Source organism: Callorhinchus milii, unplaced genomic scaffold, assembly GCF_018977255.1.
Source record: "Callorhinchus milii isolate IMCB2004 unplaced genomic scaffold, IMCB_Cmil_1.0 Scaffold8, whole genome shotgun sequence".
In the NCBI taxonomy this organism is placed as follows: Eukaryota; Metazoa; Chordata; class Chondrichthyes; order Chimaeriformes; family Callorhinchidae; genus Callorhinchus; species Callorhinchus milii.
The window spans coordinates 12,782,725-12,806,916 of record NW_024704749.1 but is presented as its reverse complement, the minus strand read 5'-3'; the positions used below and the strand labels follow the sequence as shown (position 1 = coordinate 12,806,916).

The window sequence follows — 24,192 nt, the reverse complement described above, 5'->3', positions numbered from 1 at the left end:
ACCACATTCCCCCACACACCACACACACCCTCAATCCACACAAACACATCGCCCACACCCCTCGCGCTCTGTGAAAGACAGAAGCACAGAAACAAACCAGCAAAACAGATGTTTTAATTTATTGTATGAAAATAGACATAAAAAGTTCACAGTTTAAAATAAATTCTGCCATCATAGTAATAATGTACATGTGTGTATCATCCGGTCACCATCTCGTAACGACGACGACAACACTTCAGTCAATAGAGAAACAGCCATTTTCAGTCATTGAAGAAAAATAGGATATTGTGTGAGACATTCCTGATTAAGGAACAGGTTAATTACACCGATGCCGATTAACAAGGAACCGCGAGGATTAGTCTGAATTCTGCCTCTGTGTTTTTGTGTGTCAAACACTGACTGATCAACAAAAAGGATAAAACCTAAACAGGCTCAGCATGTTTGTCTGATTATCACATGTGGATATGTATGATTGCAATATGGCTGTGTGTGATTGCTGTGTGGCTCCCTCTCGCTCTCCCTCTTGTTCTCTCTCTCCCTCTCACTAGTATCCATCTGAATCCCCCATTTTTCGGCTGTCGGACACGGCCTGGATACAACCCTGATTCCGGAAAATTCCCTGAACAATAGGCAGCAATAGCTCAGGTTTCACAACCTTGTGCTTCCGTTCTTCGAGTTTCCTAATGACTGTCTGCAGAGAGAGAGGGTGTGAGAGAGGGTCTGTGCTAGAAAGGGTGTGTGTGAGAGAGGGTGTGTGCGAGAGAGTGTGCGAGAGAGATTGTGAGAGAGAGGGGAAAAAGGGAGACACAGTGTCATAACCTTCAGGCTGGACTATGCAAACTCCTCCCTCCGCATACTGCAGATGATCCAGAACTCTGCAGCCCGTGTCCTCTCTCGCACCAGCCTCTGTGACCCCATCACCCCCAACCTCGCCCGACTCCACTGGCTTCCCATCACACAGAGGATACAGTTCAAGATCCTGGTCCTCACCTTCAAAGCCCTCCATGGCCTTGTTCCCACCTACCTCTGTGACCTACTGTACCACATACCATCCTGCTCGCTCCCTCCGCTCAGCGGGCTCTGGCCTGCTTCACGTCCCCCGTCTCGTCTGCCCCACCTTTGGCGCGTGGGCCTTCACCTACTCTGCCCCCCTCCCCACTCTGGAACTCCATCCCACAGTCTCGCCGCCTCACCCCCTCCCTTGCCTCCTTCAAGACCTGTCTCAAGATTCTCCTCTTCGACCGTGCTTTCGATCACCCTCCTTCCCCCCCTGCACATCACCATCCCCGCTCCCGACCCCCAGCTCGGGTCTGAAACACTGATTGTCCAGCACCTTGGGACATCCTCCTGACGTGAAAGGCACTATACAAATGTTGTTTTTTTGTTGTGAGTGAGAGGGAGATAGAGATGGGGGAGAGGGGGGGAGAGAGAGAGCGAAAGAGAGAAAGGAGGAGAGAGAGTGTGATACGGAGAGTGTGAATGTGTATGAGAGAGAAAGAGGGAGAGGCCAGGGGATTCCATTGCTCTGGGAAATTTACCTTATCAAATTGCTCCTCAAACTGCACCTCGTTGGATGATTTCACGTGAAACCTTTTCGCCTCAATCGCCTGCTTCATGTCCAACCCGAACCACAGCTTGTTCATCACAACCTAAGGGCGATGTCAGGTCTGGTCAGCCACAGACCTGCGCCCCCCCCCCCCCCCTCCCCACCACACTCTGCCCCTCCCCCCACACACACAAAATCCCCCCCCCGCCCCGCACACATACTGCCCGCGCCCCACCCCACACACACACACTGCCCCCCCCCACAGACGCACTGCCCCCCAAACCCAACACACACACACACTGCCCCTCCCCCCCCACACACAAAATCCCCCCCCCACCCCACACACACACTGCCCGCGCCCCACCCCACACACACACACTGCCCGCGCCCCACCCCACACACACTGCCCCTCCCCACACACACACTGCCCGCGCCCCACACACACACACACTGCCCCCCCCTCACAGATGCACTGCCCCCCCAAACCCAACACACACACACACACTGCCCCTCCCCCCACACAGACACAAACCACCCCACCCACACACACACTGCCCCCACACACCAACAGTGCCCCCCCACATACACACAGCCCCCCTACCCCACAGAGACCTGGGTGACGGCACTGATGATCATGCTGCCCCCCGAAGCCCCCACCAGTAGCACTGAGTGTCCATCACCAGTCGTCAACACCACTGGGGTCATAGCCGAGGGAGGCTGCTCCCCTGCACAGAGAGAGAGAGAGAGAGTGAGGAGGGGGTGGGGAGAGTGAGGGGAAGAGGGGGTGAGAGAGAGGAGGGAGAGAGAGTGTATGTGGGGAGTGGGGAGAGAGAAAGGGGGAGAGAGAGTGGGGGGAAGGAGAGTGTGAGAGAGAGTGGGGGATGGAGAGAGGTGGGGAGCGAGAGAGAATAGAGAGGGAAAGTGAGAGGGCTGTGCCTGTTTCTGACAACTCACTGTGTGGGGCTCGTGTGTTAGTGTGACCGTGACGCCTGGCTCTGTTAGCATGTGTTTCTGCTTGTGCTAGCGTGTGTTGGCGTGTGTCTGCATGTGTTAGCGTGAGTCTACATGTGTCTGCTTGTGCTAGCGTGTGTTGGCGTGTGTCTGCATGTGTTAGCGTGTGTCTACATGTGCTAGCGTGTGTTGGCGTGTGTCTGCGTGTGTTAGCGTGTGTCTGCTTGTGTTAGCGTGTGTTGGCGTGTGTCTGCGTGTGTTAGTGTGTGTCTGCTTGTGCTAGCATGTGTTGGCGTGTGTCTGCGTGAGTTAGCGTGTGTCTGCTTGTGCTAGCGTGTGTTGGCGTGTGTCTGCGTGTGTCTGCTTGTGTAGCGTGTGTTAGCGTGACGTGTACCTGGTTGCATCGGCTCCCCCCGGTCCAGACAGAAGTCCGCGAGTTGGTTGTTGAGGATCACACCCGTCGTCTCCGACACAAACATAGAGCCAAACCTGGAGAAGGGAGGAGGGCAGAGTCAGCACAGGCCCACCCACTGCCCCACCCACCCACAGCCCTGCCCACTGCCCCACCCACCCACAGCCCTGCCCACTGTCCCACCCAACCACAGCCCCACCCACAGCCCCGCCCACTGCCCCACCCAACCACAGCCCCACCCACAGCGCCATCCCCGCCCCACGACCCCACCCATTGACCCACCCACCGCGCCATCCCCGCCCCACGACTCCACCCATTGCCCCAGCCCTGCCCACTGCCCACAGCTCCACCCACTGTCCACAGCACCGCCCACACTGCGGTACTCACAGGTGATTGATGCTGCTGGTGACAGACACGCCATTGCCATTGATGTCCATCACCGCGATGTGGGCGGTGCCGTAGGTGTCGGGCCGGGAGTCACTCAGGCTGTAATATTGCGGGGGCTGTGACTGGTCTGTGATCCTCGCTCGCTGCTCAGCCGCAAAGCCATCAGTCAGCAGCCTGGTCACCTACATCAGGGACATGGTCAACAGCACCACCACGGCAATGAGAACCACAGCAACAGCGGCGATAGGGACACAGGGAAACACTCACCTTGCTCATGTTGTGGAAGGCCGAGTCCTGGAGGCTGAATTGTTGTCCGTTTCCAAACTTTAAGGCCTCGATGACCCGATGGTAAGTCTGTACCTTCTCGCTCTCCGACAGAGAGTCAGGACTGAACCCATAGCCTGTACATACAGCAAGCTTCACCTTCAGCATTCACACCACATGAACAATAGCCCAACCCCAGCAACAACTCCAGCCCCCAGGCCCCAGCCCTGACCCATGTGTCTGTGTCCATGTGCGCACCATGTAGTGCACACGGACAGACACATGGACACGGACAGATGGACACAAACACACACCTTTCAGTATGTTGAGGATCAGGCTGACAACAACTCCCCCTGAGGGTGGGGGTGGGGAGAACAGCTGATATTCCCCCAAGGAAATGTTGAGTGGCTCCATCTGATGAGCCTTGTGGTAACTCTTCAAATCTTCAGCTGTAAGATTGCCTCCTGCACAGAGAGACCACATTGTTAGCCCCAACCCAGCCTCCAGCCCAATCCCCAACCAAATCCCCAGCCTCCAGCCCCAACCCTAGGCCTGACAGGTACCTGCTGCCTGGATGTCATTGACCAGCTTCTTTGCTATTGGTCCCTGGTAGAAGGCATCAGCACCAAGTTGGGCGATGGTGGTCAGGGTGTCAGCGAGGACTGGCAAACGCAGCGTCTCCCCTTCCTTCACAGGCTCCCCGTCCTTACACAGCACCGAGCTACCAGCAACCACAGTGTGTCAGAGTAGTCCAGAATAAATAACCTTCCCTTTCCACACACATGCTCACACACACACACACATGCTCACACACACACACATGCTCACACACACACATGCTCACACACACACACATGCTCACACACATGCTCACACACACACATGCTCTCACACATGCTCCCTCACACACACACATGCTTGCTCTCACACACATGCTCTCACACACACATGCTCACACACACACATGCTCACACACACACATGCTCACACACATGCTTACACACATGCTTACACACACATGCTCACACACACACATGCTCACACACACATGCTCACACACATGCTTACACACACACATGCGTACACACACACATGCGTACACACACATGCTCACACACACACATGCTCACACACATGCTCACACACACATGCTCACATACACACACACACGTTCACATGCGCGCGCACACACACATACATGCTCACACACACACACACACACATGCTTACACACACACGCGCGCTGCTGAAAGGAGTACCGACAGTGTACAATACAAGAAATGTGGGGGTATACAGTACAGGCAATGTAAGTGTGTACAGTACAGGCAATGTGAGGGTGTACAGTACAGGCACTGTGAGGGGGTGAATTACAGACAGTGCTCACCACACAGATGTGTTGCGGATGTAGGGAAACCTTAAGAAAAGCTGCTTTAAGATCATGCTGAGGTAGCGCGGCACCGGGAAGCCTTGCCGGGCCAGGGTGATGGACGGCTCGAACAGTGATCTCCAGGGCAGTTTGCCATGCAGCCGGTGAGCAAGCTCATAGCCTCGGAGCTCACCGGGCACCGCGATCCACTGCACACCTAGTGAGAGAGACACAGTCATACACACACACACACCACACACCGAGCGAGGGAGAGTGTCACACACAGCCCTTCACATCTTGTGAGGGACAGATAGTCAGAGCGCACACAGCAGAAGTGGGTGTGAGTGTTACCTGGCTGCAGTGAGCGATGTGGATGACAGTCTGATAGGAGGTTTCTTCTGACGTTCTGAGGGACCGTCTCTCTGGCGTTTATCACTGTCACCTTGCCTGTAACAGCAACAGACAAATACTGTACACACAGCTACACAGCACAGCCTGTACACTGTACACACAGCTACACAGCACAGCCTGTACACTGTACACACAGGTACACACAGCACAGCCTGTACACTGTACACACAGGTACACACAGCACAGCCTGTACACACAGCTACACACAGCACAGCCTGTACACTGTACACACAGGTACACACAGCACAGCCTGTACACACAGCTACACACAGCACAGCCTGTACACTGTACACACAGGTACACACAGCACAGCCTGTACACTGTACACACAGCTACACAGCACAGCCTGTACACTGTACACACAGCTACACAGCACAGCCTGTACACTGTACACACAGCTACACAGCACAGCCTGTACACTGTACACACAGCTACACACAGCACAGCCTGTACACTGTACACACAGGTACACACAGCACAGCCTGTACACTGTACACAGATGTGATACTGTATCAATGTAGTACTTTGTATTGTATTGTACTTGTGGTTTTTAAGATTGCATTGGTTTTGGGACACCTGCCACGTTCCAGACCAGCACCAGGAGGTGCTGCGGTTGCTATGCTCGAGTCCCTGCACAAAGTGGCGCTGCCTCCCCAGCAGATGGTTAAAGAGACAGATGGATTTCTGTCAAAAATGCAAGTTACAATACAAGTTATAATAATAATAATAATCCTTGAATTTGATATAGCGCTTTTCACGTCTTCGCGACATCTCAAATCGCTTCACCGAATATACTGTATTAAGATATAAGTTATAAAATAATCGCATCTTATCAAGTTCTTATCAAGTCAATACGCCTCAAAACCGCACCGTAATTACTGTCATGTGCAGAGAATGGCTTTTTGTGGGCAAAGCTAGTAATTTTCCTATTTTCTACACAAACAACCACGAAAATCTCTCGTCCTTGAATAACGTCCAATTGACCAGGCACAAATAATAATAATAACTGTTGCATTATCATGACTTTGAGACATCTCAAAGCGCTTCACAGGTTATATAGGGAATTAACTGTATATTTTGTGTATTTCCAGGGCAGGTAACAACGCACACTTGTTCCTGTGACAGGATTGAGAGCTAAGCCACTACATGTGCTGCCCTGAGGGCTGAGTAAAGCTGCTGACAGACACACTGCTACAGGCAGAGATGTGGGAAGCTGCGGAAATGACACCCACTCAGATATGTCGCAGGTTTCTGCATTCACTGGTAATAGTGGGAACAGGACAACAGCTTCCGCAGGTTCAGCACTGGGGGCTTCTCCTGGGCATGACTCCTGTCTTCCCATCGTCTCTGGCCGCCATCCTGTCTTGTTGATCGGTCTCTCTCTCCCCCTCTCTCTTTGTCTCTTCCTCTCTCTGACTTTCTGTCTCTCCCACTCCCCTCTCTGTCTCCATCTCTCTCTCTCTATCCCACTGTTGGGAGTCCCGCTGCCCCTGTCCCCCTCTCACCCTCGCGCCTGCTGTCACCTAACCACAGGCAGCAAACCCTGAACTCTGAGGCTGAGGGAAACTGACGCTTCGACAGCAGTGCGAGCCGCCACCTCGCCCTGCACTCGCTCCCCTAATGTAGGACTACGTGGAAAACAGTCACTACACTAAACAGGAAATCCGTAAAGCCCTTTGAGATGTTCTCCCATGGGTCAAAGAGAAGGTTGTTTGTTGCTATTTGCCCCGCGGAGGCCGGCAGACGTAGGTGGGGGCCTACGGTCACCTCCCCCACCGGCTCGGCAACGTGCTCCGCCACCATCAAGCACTCGGGGATGCTCCGCCGGGTGAGGGGCAATGTGTAAATACAAGTTGTTGTTGTTGTACCTGTTGTCGCGTTATAAAGGGTGAAGATGGCTCCGCCCCCGATGCCCATACTCTGGGGGTTCATCAGAGAATCGCAAATCAGAGCAGCAATAGCGCCATCGACTGCCGAGCCGCCCCGCTGCAGGGTATCACTGGAACAACAGAGCAAACACTTGGCTTTCTGCAGTAATCCTGGCAGTGAGAGAGAGGGGGAGGGAGAGGGCGGCTCCCTGCTGACAGCCTGTGAGCCTTACGGGAAATTCCCGCTGGAAATGGCATATGCGCATTCGCTCTCCCCCAAGGGACATTCCCAGATTACCTAATTCTGAAAAGTATTAGCTGCAAGTTGGCAAGACCAACTAAACCCACACAGCTTTATTTTGGGATCACTGTGTCCCCACCTTTCAGAGCCTCGGCTGGCAGGGTTCCTGGAGGCTGAGTAGGATGATGTCCTGCTTGTTCAGCTGGAGGTTAAAATCCTGTGAGGCTATTCGACATCAGAAGGGAATTTTTCTCTCTCCCCCACCCTCCCCTCCGCCACCGTGTCCTGGCCAACAATCCCTCAAATAAACTTGGTCACTCAATCCATGAGTGTTTGCGAGACACTGCTGAGTACAATTGGCTGCTGTGTTTCACCCACAAAATGCACAGCGATTTGAGAGGTGTTGACAATGTGATAAGGTGCTATACCAAATGCAAGGTTTATTATTGTTAGTGATGCCATTCACTATCACTGACTTGCTGCTCACTATTGTTGACTCACTGATTGCTCACTCTTAATTATTATGAATTAATTTTTATTCATTAATAATATAACAATGAAGGTAGTAATGTGATGCTGATTGCACAAACACTCAGTGTAAACGATTAACCAGAGTCAGAGATTTGCTTTTGAACCTTTGAATAATTGTTCCTGACTCTGGGGCAGTTTCCAAACAAACACACTCTGCTTCACAACCCCCCACCACCCGCCCCTCCCCGCCTGCACACACACACACACACACACATATGGTGCACACACACACAACGTGCGCACACACACACACACACACACACACACAGATATGATGCACACACACGTGCACACACACACAATGTGCGCACACACACTGATATGGTGGAGTCCTGTAGCTCAATGGTTAGAGCACTCGCTTTGCAAGTGAGAGACCTGAGTTCAATTCCAGGCAGAGGGCGAAACCTTGGGCAAGTTTCCTTACTCCACACAGAGCCTAATAATAGTCCCTCCAAAACCAAAAACAATAATAAATTGGTCATTTTCAATCTACGACTGTTTGTGGGACATTGCTGTGCACAATTGGCTGCCGCGTTCGCCCACAAATATACAGTCAATTCACTTTACAGTGTGTTCTGTGAAGCGCTTTGGGACGTCCTCCCGACGTGAAAAGCGCTATATCAAATGCAAGGATTATTATTATTATGGTGCACACACACATACATACACATATGTGCACACACACACACACAGATATGGTGCACACACACACAATGTGCGCGCACACACACGTGAACACACACACAATGTGTGCGCACACACATGTGCACACACAGATATGGTGCACACACACACAATGTGCGCGCACACACGTGAACACACACACACACACATGTGCACACACACAATGTGTGCACACAGATGTGCACACACACACACACAGATGTGCAGATCCCCAGTGCCACCTGTGGTATTGATTACCTGCCGATGCGGGAGCAGAGCGGAGAGTCAGCGGCCACGGCGCCGTGTCTGTAGCTGTGCGGTGCGGGACAGCGCCCGTTGCGGGTCAGAGTCCCCAACAGCACAGCCGCCGCCACCAGGAACAGCAGCAGCACCAGAGCCGGACAACCGCAACGCCGCAACCGCTCCGGCAACATCGCGGGGGGGAGAGGGAGAGCAGAGAGGGAGAGGGGCAGGAGAGAGGGAGAGGGGCAGGAGAGAGGGAAGGAGACAGGAGAGAGGGAGAGGGGCAGGAGAGAGGGAGAGGGGCAGGAGAGAGGGAGAGGGGGCAGGAGAGAGGGAGAGGGGCAGGAGAGAGGGAGAGGGGCAGGAGAGAGGGAGAGGGGCAGGAGAGAGGGAGAGGGGCAGGAGAGAGGGAAGGAGACAGGGAGACAGGAGAGAGGGAGAGGGAGAGGGACAGGAGAGAGGGAGAGGGACAGGAGAGAGGGAGAGGGGTAGGAGAGAGGGAAGGAGACAGGGAGACAGGAGAGAGGGAAGGAGACAGGAGAGAGGGAAGGAGACAGGGAGACAGGAGAGAGGGAGAGGGACAGGAGCTGAGGGCAGACGGTGATCTGAGCAGCTCTGCCTGTGACCGACTGACTCACTTTCTATCTGATTCTCTCACTGACTCTCTCACTCTCACTCCCTCTCTCTCACTGACGCTCTCACTCTCTCTCACTGACACTCTCACTGACGCTCTCACTCTCTCTCACTGACACTCACTGACACTCTCACTCCCTCTCTCTCTCACTGACTCTCATTCACTGACTGACTCCGATATACACTCACACACTGATATACACTCACAAGGAGTGTCACATACAGTGTGTCAGTTTGTATGTGTGTGTATTCGAGTGTGTGTCAGTATGTATGTATGTATGTATGTCTGTCAGTGTGTGAGGTCCAGTTTGGCTGTGGACATGTCACTGGCCGGAGGGAGTGTTTAAAGGGAACCGGGACTTGGGAAGCAAAGCATTACAGTAAGACACATAGAAAGGCGATTACAAGCCAAGTCAAGATGCCCAACGTGTCTGAGTGTTTCCTCCTTGGAGACAACTTCCTCATCACTAGGACTTGTTCAAGATCACACTCCAGCAGTTACCCCAACGCACACTCTGGGGCTCCCCAAGCCTTGGCTCTTGCCAACCTGCGCCTAATACTTTCCGGAAGGAGGTAAGCGGGATGTATCCCTCCAAAGAGAGAGAGAACATTCCATTCCAACAATCTATCTCTGGGATTTCCATGTGTAGGTGAGGTGGGATACGTGGAAATCTCAGCTTGGTTTGGAGACTCTGAAGCAGGTGATGGGTTTTCCCATGTGTCAGACTCCTGCCTGACCCAAAAAGAACTATACAGTGATAGCACTTTGCCCTGTGAGGTGCTTTGGGAATGGCTTCCAACGCGACAGTCTGTATTTAATGAAGTGATTATGATTATTATTAATAGTCCCAGACATTTATAACTAACCTCCGAATCTCACCACTTCTCACAAGCCCAGACATTCCCACTCCCTGCAATCAGCACAGACAGGTGCCTCCCATAAAGTTTGTCAGCCACACCCACACACCCTCCCCCCACACACAGCCCTCCCCCCACACGCAGCCCCCCCCACACGCAGCCCTCCCCCCACACGCAGCCCTCCCCCCACACACAGCCCCACCCACACGCAGCCCTCCCCCCACACGCAGCCCTCCCCCCACACGCAGCCCTCCCCCCACACACAGCCCCACCCACACGCAGCCCTCCCCCACACGCAGCCCTCCCCCCACACACAGCCCTCCCCCCACACACAGCCCCACCCACACGCAGCCCTCCCCCACACACGCAGCCCTCCCCCACACACGCAGCCCTCCCCCCACACGCAGCCCTCCCCCCACACGCAGCCCTCCCCCCACACGCAGCCCTCCCCCCACACGCAGCCCTCCCCCCACACACAGCCCCACCCACACGCAGCCCTCCCCCCACACGCAGCCCTCCCCCCACACGCAGCCCTCCCCCCACACACAGCCCCCCCACACACAGCCCCCCCATATAGCCCCACCTCAAACACAGCCCTCCCCCCACACACAGCCCTCCCCCCAAACGCAGCCCTCCCCCACACGCAGCCCCCCCCACACACAGCCCTCCCCCCAAACGCAGCCCCCCCCACACGCAGCCCTCCCCCCACACGCAGCCCTCCCCACACGCAGCCCTCCCCCCACACGCAGCCCTCCCCCCACACGCAGCCCTCCCCCCACTCTGCCCTCCGCCTCACCTTGAAGCCTGTGCCAGGCAGTGATTGAGAGTCTGAATAATGTGCTGAACAATGCCCGGTGGCCATGTGTGACTTTGCCAAAGATCTGAGCCAAAGAGGAGACTTGCACAACACACACTGAACATCTCAGCCTCGTTACTAATTACGTTGCTTTAAAGCTGCGCGGCAGCTTGTAGTGGGGCAGTGATGGCAACCCTGGAGCGTAGTGACTGTGCTGCTCAGACTGGCTGCTTTGCTCAGTCTGGGTGGGGTCAGGGCTGACACTCAAACACACTCACACAGAGCCCCTCTTCCCCAGGAGTGGGACAGGGAGATGGAGGGGGAGAGGGACAGGGAGGGGGAGAGAGAGGTGGAAGGGGAGAGGTCAGTGGCTGGGGTTTGCCCTTCTCGGGGGTGGGGTCAAGGTGTCTTTCAACAAATACAAATGCTATAAAGTGTAGTTTTGTGGGTGAAACATGGCAGCCAGTTGATCACAGCAGTGTGCCACTAACTCTCGTGGATGGAATTATTTTTCGAAGGATTATTAACACCAAAAAACAATCTGCCAATCGACCTGTTTACTGCTGGCACACAGAGGCATGCGGAGTGATGGAAACTTGGCTAAACTCTGTCTAATGGCTTTAGGAGCTGAGCTGATCGAAGCCTTGGCCCGCCCAAGGTTGATCATGCCAGTGAAGGTAAATTGCTGAGTTCACTTCCTCTTACAAATACACTTAAACCCCCAGGGCCTGTGATTAACATATATTCATAGCCGCTCTTGAAGCAACGCACTGTCATCCAAGCATCTCACCTCAAACACACCACCATCACCAACATGTAGCTACACATTGACAGCACACATACTGAGATTGCCATCTTTGATACACAATAAACCCTTTAATTCTCTCCCCCTCTCCAATGCTCTCCTCCTCTCTTTACCCCCCTCTCCTCATTCCCCTTCTTCTCCCTCTCTCTCTCACCCCTCTCTTTCCTCCTCTTAGCCCTCCCCAGCCTCGCGTTGTGGTGAAGAGATACCTGGGGCTTGGCGGGGGAGGGGGGCTGAGGTGTCTGTATGTGTACGTGTGAGTGTATGAGAGGGGGAGTGAGGTGCCTGTATGTGTGGTGTGTCTGAGGGGGGCAGGTGTAGGTACCTGTACGTGAGTGTGTCACCTGTTACCCTCAGTGAGTTGCAATCTGAGTGCAATGTTCACTCAGAGTGAGATGATGCCTTGTGGAATCCTGTAGGTCAGTGGTTAGAGCACTCGCCTCGCAAGCGAGAGGACCTGGGTTCAATTCCCGGGCAGGGCAAAACTTTGGGCAAGTTTCCTTACTCCAGACGCCTCTGTTTACCTAGTAGTAAGTAGGAACCCAGTTGATAATTGATTGGCGGATCGCTTTCCGGGGGTAATAATCCCTTTTTAAAAAAATGTGGTCACTGAAATCACAAGAGTTTGTGGGACACTCCTATGTGCATTTCGCGCCAAAATATATACGGTCACCACACTTACAGTATATTCTAAGAAGCGCATTGAGACATCTCAAAGATGTGATAAGGCGCTGTGTCAAATGCAAGGATTGTTATTATTATTATTTAATCGCCAACCAGAGGAGATGAAAGCTCATTGCTGTTTCTCAGTGACTGGGTTCGTGTTGCAGCGTTCTGGCTTGTCTTGTTAAACGCTGATATGAAAGAACATGTTATGTTCTGATTTCAGAAAATATTTAGTGGAATGAAAATGAGGTGGAGCTGATATAGAGAGGTAGTGCAGAGGTAAAGCCAAGGCAAGATCTTCAGTTGTGCAAACGCAGCAGGACAAGAGGGCACGTGTGTGGGGGCTGGGTAGGGGGAGGAGGTGTGTGGGCCGGTTTCAAGATCCTCTCGCTTGTTTTCAAATCCCTTCATGCCCTGGCACCTCCCTAACTGCTCACGCCCCACTCCACCACCTGCTGCCTCCGCTCGGCTGGCTCTGGCCTCCTATTCACCCCTCGGCCCCTCCACTCCGCCATCGGCTGTGCCTTCAGCCACTACACCTCGAAACTCTGGAATTCTCTCCCTCAATCCCTCCGCCTTGCCCCCTTCCTCCCCACCTTCATATCCCGCCTAATGACCTTCCTTTTTGATTGTGCTTACGGTCACCTCCCACCTCTCTTTCCCCCCGGCTCAGGGTCAGACTCCGCCAATGTCAAGTGCTCCGCGACGCCAACCCACCTGAAGGGTGCTATATAAATACAAGTTGTTGTTGTAACCGTGCTGCCACAGATCCTCCACAGGCTTACCCCAGACACACACTGCAATGAATGTATTAGTGTTTTACTATGACAGGCTGTCAGGTTATAATTACACAGGGACAGGGGCAAGTTCAGACTGCTTTCTCTCTGACTGAAAGGCTTGGAGCTGCAACAGTTTGATTAAACAAACAGAACAAGGGTTGGAGTAAGGCCCCACTGATGGCTGCTCACTATGTCTCTCTGCTCCCACTCGATTTCACACCGTACGCCAGTCTCCAGCCATGAATTTAGTATGGCCATCACACACTCCCTCTATACTGCCTCCACACTCCCTCTACACTATCCCTCCACACTCCCCGGATAATTCTCCAGAGATTGTGAGTAATCTACTAACATCCAGCATTCTGTTCTAATCAGTGTTTATTTCACTTTAGTTACTGGAATGTTTATTGGCAGGGATGGTGCTCTGATACATCCCAGTGAAGGGGCTGTGAGAGGCTAAATGGGGGTTTCAGTGACTCAGTGATTACACACACAAACACACACACATACTGTGGTCAGGGTCTCAGCATCGCTGTGTGTCTGGAATGGGGATCAGTTATAGTCACATCCTGATCCAAAACACACATCGTCGCCAACACTGATGGGGAGAATCCAGCCAACATGTCAGTATCCCACAGGGAGGCTTGGGCTGCAGTAACTCATTACTCCTTTCATCCAAATCACTTCAATGTTAATAATCCTTGCATTTTACACAGTGCTTTATCACATCTTCTCAACATCTCAAAGCTCTTCACAGGATATACTGTAAAGTGTAGTGACCATATTTTGTGGCGAAACGCGGCAGCCAATTGTGCACAGCAGCGTCCCACAAACAGTCGTGGACTGAGTGACAGGCGGGACCTCAGTTTAACGTCTTGTCCAAAGGACTGCACCTCTGACAATGCAACATCTCCGCAGCAATGCATTGGAGCATCAGCCTAGACTGTAAGCTCAAAGTCACCGACGTGGGGGCTCAAACCCACAACCTCCTGACTCGGAGGCGAGAGAGAATGTTACCGAGTGAGTCAGAGACAAATCCTGGAGAATAGAAAGCAAACGCACAAGGGGAATGTTATCTATATATCCAGTGTTTCTAGACTGCAAATAACATGGGGGATGAGCTGAGCGAGCCTTCAGCTCCCCTCTCGACTCTCTTCCCCCTCCTCGCTCCCTCCCTTCCCTCCCCTCACCCTGACCATTTCCCCCCTCCTCGCTCCCTCCCTTCCCTCCCCTCACCCTGACCATTTCCCCCCTCCTCGCTCCCTCCCTTCCCTCCCCTCACCCTGACCATTTCCCCCCAATGCTCGGGTCATGACCCAACTGTGCAGCGCCTTGGGACGTCCTCCTGACGTGAAAGGCGCTTTATAAATGGAATCTTGTTGTTGTTGTTGTTCCAGTAAACAGCGCCAGAGAGAACTGTGGCAATGCAGCTTCCCAGGAGCCCAGCCTAATAAGGAGCAGATTGGGAAGATCGTGGGAAAGGCCAGCGCTGCGTAACCCAGAGCTGCTTAATAGCCTTTTGGGTTTTGATGCTTATTAACTGACCTGAACACAAACAGCTGTGTAAGCTTGCCCTGCTTATAACATCAGCACACACACGCCAGTCACAAACACAACCGTCACAATCACACACATGCACCAGTCACCCACACACATACACACAATAACACACCAGTCACACACACACACACACACTTGGATAGGTTAGTTTACATTAAACACTGTTTATACTGTCTGTGATTTTGATGCAGGGAAATTGCCACTAATATGGTTTCATTGGGCAGTGAAGGGTTAACCTTCGGGAGGGCACCCTGGCTGATGCCTCTCAGATTGCACGTGTGTTTAACCTTTCATTGTAATAATAATCCCTGACCCCTTTCATGTCAGGAGGGCATCTCAAAGCGCTTCACAAGATTTATTGTAAAGTGACTGCGTTTTGTAGATGAAGGGAGCAGCCAATCAACAAGATACAACAACAAGATTACATTTGTATAGCGCCTTTCACGTCGGGAGGACATCCCAAGTGTGTATCAACATCCCGCAAACAGTCACAATTATATTTGGGGGATTGTCGGCCAGGACACTGCGAGAGAGTGAGAGAGAAACTCCCTTCTGTTTTCCAATAGTGCGTGGGATAATAATAATAATCCTTGCATTTGATATAGCTCCTTATTATGTTGTTGAGATGTCTCAAAGTGCTTCACAGAATATAGTGTAAAGTCAATTGACTGTATATTTTGTGGGTGAAACGCAGTAGCCACAGCAGCGTCCCACAAACAGTCGTGGATTGAGTGACAAAACTATTATTATTTATTTGGAAAGGATTATTAGCCCCAGAAAATGATCCTCGAATCGACTACCAAGCGGGTTGCTACTTACTGCTAGCTAAACACAGGTGTGTAGAGTAAGGAAACTTGCCTACAGTTTCGCTCTGTCTGGGAATCCAACCCAGGTCCTCTCGCTTGCGAAGCGTGTGCTCTAACCACTACGCTACAGGATTCCACACAGACAGAACCTTGATTTACCGTCGCGCTCCCCCAATACTGTACTGTACTTTACGAGGTCAGCCTGGACCCTGTGAGTTGAAGGGCTGACCTCGTAAAGGGGGTGTTTGGCACAAAGCAAGAAAAGCTGTAACCATATTCTGGAAATTCCAACATTGTGGTTTAATTGGAAAGAATGTGGATTGGTAAGTCCCTGATCAAGGAGAGACATATGAGGTTGATTTTCTTGGAATGCCCAACGCAGCAATCAGGGATCCTGGAGTCACTGGCACAGTGAGTAAGCTTTCTCCCCGCCCCCCCCCCCCCACCAAGGGGACATTAATGAGGTGCAGGATGTGTGTGTGTGTATAGGGAATGTCCCAATAGTCTCACAGGCAAAGGGGTTAGAGATTTGAGGAATAAAGTAGGAATTATTTCACACAAAGGGGACCAGACGTCAGGTTGTGGTTACAATACAGCTCACGTTTACACAATAACCACTTGCACATATATAGTGCCCTCCACGCAGGGTAGCGTCTCAGAGCGCTTAACAGTGGCGGGAGAGGTGACCATAGGCATGGTCAAAAAGGAAGGTTTTCAGGCAGGACATGAAAAAGGGGAGAGAGGGCTCAAGGCGGAAGGATTGATGGAGAGTGTTCCACAAATGAATCTTTCTCAACAACAATAACAACAACTTGCATTTATATATTATTTCACCCACAAAATACATGTCACTCCACTTTACAGTATCTTCTGTGAAGCGCTTTGAGACGTCTCGGTGACAAGATACGGCGCTATATCAAATGCAGGGATTATATTATTATAATTATTTTATTATGATATAATGATATAATCATATTGTTATGGTATTATATTTATATTATTATATTATTATAATATTATTATTATAGCGTCCCAAGTGCAGGATTTCAGGTTGGGAGGAAATCGGGGTGCGGGGGGGTTGAAAGATTGTCTGCCTTGAGACATGTGAACCAGCGAAGGCCACAGAAGGTTGTACAGTAATAACAATAATAATATACAGTAAAGTGTAGTGACTGTAAAGCTCTAATGAGTCTGCTCTGTACAAAACCCTCTGTAAGTCGTACATCTGCCCAGGTCCTATTGAAGAGTTTATATTCGTAGCAAGTTTGACATAACTCATACTTTGAATATGTCATATTAAATCTATGGTCCCAACTGATATGACTTATAATGATAATACTATTACTACTAATAATAATAATCCTTGCATTTTATATAGCTCGGTAAACAGAAGGTCTGTGGAGTAAGGAAACTTGCCTAAGGTTTTGCCCTGACCTGCCCGGGAATAGAACCCTTGCAAGGCGAGTGCTCTGTGAGGTTAACTGTATTAATGTAAGTATTTTGAAGAAGTGTGAAGTAAATCTGCCTTTGGGAGCTATGGCTCACTGCAGAGACAATCTGCCCACTCATTTCCAACAACAACAAGAAGATTCCATTTATTGAGCGCCTTTCACGTCGGGAGGACGTCCCAAGGCGCTGTACAGTTAGGTCAGTACCCGAGCATTGGGGGGAAATGGTCAGAGTGAGGGGAGGGAAGGGAGGGAGCGAGGAGGGGGGAAATGGTCAGGGTGAGGGGAGGGAAGGGAGGGAGTGAGGAGGGGGTAGAGATTCGAGAGAGGAGCTGAAGGTACGGTCAAAGAGAAAGGTCTTGAGACCGGCTTTGAAGGAGGAAAGGGAGGAAGCGGCAAAGTCAAAACTGGTAAAAGCAGTTCCTGATCCCATTAGGAAAGCAAGAAATCTCAGATACCATCTGTTTCCCTGCTAATCAGTTTGTGCTGTTTGTGACTATTTGCTGAGGGACCCCAGCGATTGCCCACCTTGGAGCCTATCAGACTCCTCCAAGGCCATTTGGCTGTGCTCTGGGCCATTGTTTTGGACGTGCCAGAAGCAAGTATCCCCAGATTAGGAACTAGCTGTGAAAGTTCTGTGTTTCTGATCTCTCTCCAATCCTTGGCCATTTCCCCTCAAGTGCAATCCTCGTCCTCACTTTCAAGGCCATCCATGGCCTTGTCCCGTCCTACCTCTCTGACTTGCTGACTCCCAACCAACCTGCTCGCTCCCTCCGTTCGGCCTGCTCCATGGCTCCCGCCCGACCCGCCCTACCATCAGTGGCCGGGCTTTCAGCCTCTCTGCCCCCACACTCTGGAACTCCATCCCACAGTTCCTTCGTCTCGCTTCCTCCCTCGCCTCCTTCAAAGCCGGTCTCAAGACCCTTCTCTTCGATTGTACCTTCGGTCGCCCTCCCACCTCTTTGCCTTCCCTCACCCCTACCCCATCCCTCCCCCATGCTCGGGTCCTGACCCCTGACTGTCCAGCGCCTCGGGACGTCCTCCCAAAGTGCAAGACACTCTATAAATGTTGTTGTTGTTCACCCTAGGCTACATCTCACAGCATGGCTCGTGGGCGTCCTGAATTCTGACATATTACATAACTGCTCGATCGGCTGTTAACACAGCAGCTGAATATAATATTGATAACAATAATATAATAGTAATAATCCTTGGATTTGATATATCACTTTAATACCTCGTAGAGACGTCGCAGACTTCTGCACAGTCTCTAGGGTAAAGTGTAGTGACTGTATTAGTAAAATCACGTCTTCAAGATGTCTCAAAGCACTTCACAAGATATACTGTAAAGTATAGTGACTGTGTGTTTGTGAGCGAAACATGGCTGCCAATTGTGCACAGCAGTGGGTAGCGGCGGGTGGGGTGGGGGTCCGGGGCCACTGCTCTGTGACCCTGACAGCCCCCCGCCCCACGCGGCTCTGACTGTCTGTCTCTCACTGATGCCCTGTTGCCCTCAGGGCTGTGATTCTGACCTACGATCAGATGGAATGGGTTGTTCACGTCACAGCTGTCAGTGGGACACTCACACAGTCACTACAGTTTACAGTGAATCCTGTGAAATGCATTGAATCCCACGTGAAAGGCCCTGTGCCAAATCAGTATCACACACTGGGACATGGAGTGGCAGGAGATCAGAGGGACAAAAGGAAGAACATTTTCCTGTTTTTGTCCTGAACAATTCCTTGCACCAGATGCCAGTGAGAAAGTCATTAACAAGAGCTTATCAATGATCACAGACAGTGGGCGAGTCCAGCAGCCTGACTCCCAGTAAACAGCTGTCAATTGTGTGTGTTGGTCAGTGTGTGGGTGTTCAAGCCGGTGAGTGTGTGTGGAGATGTCTCAGTTTTAAAAGGAGGAACAATGGGTGTGAAGCTCACCTTGTGTATTGGCAGTGCGCCTGTCTGTCTGGCTGTAACTACACACCTCATTGCCTGCAGCAAGGCCAGGTGTAAGTGGAGTTCAGACTGTAGACAGGGGCTGGAGGCCATGTTAACATGACAGGTTTAGTACAGTGCCTCTTATGTCGGGAGGAGGTCCCAATACACTGCGTTATCACAATACCCAACCAACGGGAGGTATGAGGTGTGAGTGTGAGGTGTGCTCAGGGTCCTGAGACACTACCCTGCGTGGAGGGCGCGATATAAGTGCAAGTTGTTGTTGTTTTTGTGTGGGGCCAGAATGGGAATGTGCAGAGATGCTGTGGAACAGGAAAAATGGGAGCCTGAGAAGAGGTGGGAAAAAATAATAATACTGTGGTCACTCAAGCCACCACTGTTTGTTGGATACTGCTGGGTGCAATTGCCTGCCGCGTTTTGCGCCCCCCCTCAGCACCCTTCATGTGGGTAGCGTCTCAGAGCGCTTAACAGTGGCATGGGGAAGGTGACCGCAGGCACTGTGGAAGAGGAAAGTCTTCAGGTTTGATGTGAAGACGCATAGAGAGGGGACAAGATGGAGGGATTGAGCTCAAGAGATTCAGGCTGAAACAGTGGCTTAAAGCACGGCTGACCATTGCGGTGTGAAGGGGGCATGCAGCTGGTGATGGAGCCAGCGAAGTGGGAGGGAGGAGTGAGGTGTGAACAGAACATCACAGAATCACTTACTGTGAAGAGGTTCCACACTATCACAGTGTTCCGAGGAGGAAGTCAACACTCAAACCCTCTCTAGTGCCTATTTCCTGTGGTTTTACATCTGAAAATAACAACTTGCACATATCGAGCTCTCCACATGGGGTAGTGTCTCAGAGTGCTTATCAGTCCTGGAGCCTGACTCCAAGCCGGGGGAGGTGGCCATAAGCACAGTCGAACCCCACAAATACTGGATTATGAACCACAGAATTCTCTCGCTCTCTAATATTCTGCAACAGAAAGACAAATTGCTCCAAACTAGTCACAGTGAGATAACAATCCTCACAATCACAACCCTACAATCGCCTGCCGCGCTTGCCTACAAAACATACAGTCACTACAATACAAAGCGCAACACATCCTCCCGATGTGAAAGGCGGTGGATCAAATGTAGATATTATTATTATTATGAAACGTCTCATTGTTTCACAAGCAGATGCTGTCAGGTGTAGTGACTGTAGGTGACCGCGGCAGCCAATTGGTACCCAGCGACGTCCCAGAAATAGCCATGAGGTGCCGAGCTATTTCCTCGGGAGGATTGTCAGCTGTTCACGGGACCCATGTACATTGGAGATGATGATGATGATGAACTGTTACCCACATTGGTGTCTATCAGTGCTGGTGGCACGGAGTGAGTGAGGTGTGGCAAACCCAATGCTGAACGGCACTGTGCCCAACTCCAAGTTGTGGCACAGAAATAGTGCATAAAGAAAGGTGAGGTTTATGTTTAAACCTGACACAGCATGTTGTGGGAATGTGTATTGCCATCTCTCATTACTGCTTCTGGAAGCCAGGCCATGACATGCAACAGAAACCAAATCCTCCGCTTACTGCCCGTTCACATCTTAATAACAATAACCATGGTATTTGATACAGTGCCTTATCATGTCTTTGAGACGTCTCAAAATGCTTCACAAAATAAACTGTAAAGTGTAGTGACTGTGCATTTTGTGGGCAAAACGTGGCAGCCAACTCCCCCAGTTTTATCTGGGGGATTGTTGGCCAGGACACTGTGAGAAAGAAACTTGTTTCTCTTTCCCAATAGCGCTGTGAAGATCTTGAACACTCATTTGGTAGGACACAGATGGGGGAGCTTGGTTGCACAAACGTCTTATCCGAACGTCAATAACAAATACTTTGTTGTAACTGCTCACATCCCAATCTCAGCAATGAGAGATGGCAAGGAACACAACAAACAGATTGTTGAGTCCTGTAGCTCAGTGGTTAGAGCGCTCGCCTGACAAGAAATAGGACCTGGATTCAATTCCCAGGCAGTGCAAAACCATAGGCAACTTTCCTTCTGCACACACCTGTTTACCAACAGTAAGTAGGAACCCGGTTGTTAGTCGATTGGTGGATCACTTTCTGAGGGTAATAATCCCTTCAAAATTAAAAACAAATAAATTGGACGGTCAATCCATGACTGTTTGTGGGACGTTGCTGTGCAAAATTAACTGCTGGGTTTCCTCCACAAAATGCAGTCAATTCACTTTGCAGTGTATCCTGCGAAGTGCTTTGAGCCGTGATAAGGTGTTAAATTCAAGGATTATTATTAGTATTACATTAACATATGTATACTGTGGGCTTGTTGAATTTTTACCATTGTGTTGCTGGGAGGTCAGAAGCATCTCTCACACAAGCTAAAACTAAAACAGAGATGAGTGTTCATGTCTGAGCACTGCGGCTCCACACTGAACATACTCCCAAGCTGTGGTAGTTACTGGACTGGGAGACGTTTTTTCCCAGTTTAGCTGAAAGGAAGGTAGTGCCTTTGTCTTATATCCGTGTCTCTCTGGATGTTTATCTGGCAGGACTACACAAACTCTCCAAAGCAGGCAGCTACTTGAGGCCAGCAATAAAAAAAATGAACATGTTTTATATCAATTCAGGGACAGAATTCAAACAGGAGCCAAGTCCTGGCAGAGAAGGGAAGGAGGGGGGGAGGTAGGGCGTTTGTAAAAAACAACAACCCATCTGGAGGATGTTCCAAGGTTCTAGATGGAACCTCTGTGTCTTGTTCGACCCTCAGCTGTTCTTCAAACCCTGTTCTTCATCTGTGCCATGGTCCATTCTGCCTTCCCCACCTCCACAACATCCCCCACCAGTGGAAGGTGGTGAGATAGACCTTGAGCGAGGGAGGCAATATAAAGCTGTAAATAGATATCTGATAGAGTGTAGGATTAGATACAGCCTACAGCCCAGGGTTTCTGTATGAGCTGCTGATTAGTGGATTCCTGCCAGAGATCGCTTTCTATGAACCCTGGAGGAGAAGACACTCAGGAGCTTTGCTCTATTTTTAGCATTGGGGAATTAGAAGAAATTTTCACCAAAGTTCTGTCCTGTAAATTACAAATCAGATTGTTTTTCACAAAGAAAGGAAGAAAAGCCTGAGGCTGAAAGCTCAAGTGCTGATAGGAGGATATCTGATACCAGAAACAGTAAAGCTATGTGTAGGGTTGGCAATTTGTGGCCTCACTCTCTCCCAGTAATCAGAGGATCGAGCCATGGTTCAGCTTTGGCAATACTTCCTCACCACACTATCTCTAACAATCATAAACCTGGCGTTTTGATACATGCCTTATCATGTCATCGAGACGTCTCAAAGTGCTTCACAAATCATACTGTGTAGTGACTGTGTATTTTGTGGGCTTCACAAGATTTTACAGACGCTATGTATTGTTTGGGTGAAAAACCGCGGCAGTCAATTTACGCTATGAAACAGCCATGAGGCGAATGTCGGCCAGGACATTGGGAGACATGACCTTATCTCCTGAGAGCAGACGGAAGGCGAAGTGCCATAACATAGAATATTTAGACTTTCTGCACTCAATGTTGAAGGAGTCAATCACTAGTTACCAATTATTTGATGAGCTCTATCGCCACCTATTGGCAAACCACAGTATAACGATCCCGATGGGTGTGAGCAACACTGGTTATTGTAAAGCACAATGTGAGTAAGAATTTACACTGAACCTAAACAGGTAAATAACTAACTTACATCATAATAATAATTCTTGCATTTGATATAGCGCTTTTCACGTCGGGAGGACGTCCCAAAGCGCTTCACAGAACACACTGTAAAGTGAATTGACTGTATATTTGTGGGTGAACGCGGCAGCCAATTGCGCACAGCAATGTCCCACAAACAGTCGTGGATTGAAAATGACCAATTTATTATTGTTTTTGGTTTTGGAGGGATTATTATTAGGCTCTGTGTGGAGTAAGGAAACTTGCCCAAGGTTTCGCCCTCTGCCTGGAATTGAACTCAGATCTCTCGCTTGCAAAGCGAGTGCTCTAACCACTGAGCTACAGGACTCCACCATATCAGTGTGTGTGCGCACATTGTGTGTGTGTGCACGTGTGTGTGCATCATATCTGTGTGTGTGTGTGCGCACGTTGTGTGTGTGTGCACCATATGTGTGTGTGTGTGTGTGTGTGCAGGCGGGGAGGGGCGGGTGGTGGGGGGTTGTGAAGCAGAGTGTGTTTGTTTGGAAACTGCCCCAGAGTCAGGAACAATTATTCAAAGGTTCAAAAGCAAATCTCTGACTCTGGTTAATCGTTTACACTGAGTGTTTGTGCAATCAGCATCACATTACTACCTTCATTGTTATATTATTAATGAATAAAAATTAATTCATAATAATTAAGAGTGAGCAATCAGTGAGTCAACCATAGTGAGCAGCAAGTCAGTGATAGTGAATGGCATCACTAACAATAATAAACCTTGCATTTGGTATAGCACCTTATCACATTGTCAACACCTCTCAAATCGCTGTGCATTTTGTGGGTGAAACACAGCAGCCAATTGTACTCAGCAGTGTCTCGCAAACACTCATGGATTGAGTGACCAAGTTTATTTGAGGGATTGTTGGCCAGGACACGGTGGCGGAGGGGAGGGTGGGGGAGAGAGACTTGCAAAGCTACAGGACTCCACAGTGAATAGCCAAATTACAGTCCTGCTCAGGGATACCAACACTCTGACACCCGACACAGCACAGAACCTCTCGCCCTGGGAGGACATCTCAAAGCGCTTCACGGGATTTACTGTAGAGAAGTGACTGTGTGTTTTGTAGGTGAACTCGGCAGACAATTTGCACAGAGCAACAACTTCATTTACACAGCGCCTTCAGGCGGACTAACCTTCTGGGGCTGTGTCCTGGGTTTGGCTTTGTCACATCCTCCCGACGTCTCAAAGCTGCTCAGGTTTGAGAGTCCCGGTGTGTCCTTCAGTATCTATCGCTGATCATCAACAACAACAACAACAACAAGATTCC

General features: G+C 50.7%; 1 protein-coding gene across 3 annotated transcripts; it reads right to left on the bottom strand.

Annotated features, from left to right (window-relative positions):
* Positions 1-100: 100 nt before the first annotated feature.
* On the bottom strand, positions 101-24,100 carry ggt5b (gamma-glutamyltransferase 5b). 3 transcript variants are annotated; one of them, XM_007895482.2, is made up of 12 exons: positions 24,059-24,100; positions 7,206-7,336; positions 5,278-5,373; positions 4,945-5,143; positions 4,124-4,281; positions 3,875-4,024; positions 3,564-3,697; positions 3,297-3,478; positions 2,892-2,986; positions 2,159-2,271; positions 1,539-1,649; positions 101-691 (listed from the first exon to the last, which is right to left on the bottom strand). In XM_007895482.2, the coding sequence occupies exons 2-12, from the start codon at positions 7,267-7,269 to the stop codon at positions 545-547; spliced, it is 1,449 nt and encodes a 482-aa protein (XP_007893673.1). In that variant the 5' UTR covers positions 7,270-7,336; positions 24,059-24,100; the 3' UTR covers positions 101-544. The 3 variants fall into 3 exon arrangements, with proteins under 3 accessions (XP_007893673.1, XP_007893672.1, XP_007893674.1); XM_007895481.2 differs by lacking the exon at positions 24,059-24,100 and adding an exon at positions 8,899-9,127; XM_007895483.2 differs by lacking the exons at positions 4,945-5,143; positions 7,206-7,336; positions 24,059-24,100 and adding an exon at positions 8,899-9,126.
* Between the last annotated feature and the right edge of the window lie 92 nt (positions 24,101-24,192).

Coding starts and splice junctions, on each gene's coding strand:
- ggt5b (XM_007895481.2), bottom strand. CDS start 9,074: ATGTTGCCGGAGCGGTTGCGGCGTTGCGGTTGTCCGGCTCTGGTGCTG. Junction 5,144..5,277: donor ACATCGCTCACTGCAGCCAG/GTAACACTCACA, acceptor CTCTCTCACTAG/GTGTGCAGTGGATCGCGGTG. Junction 3,698..3,874: donor GATCCTCAACATACTGAAAG/GTGTGTGTTTGT, acceptor CTGTATGTACAG/GCTATGGGTTCAGTCCTGAC.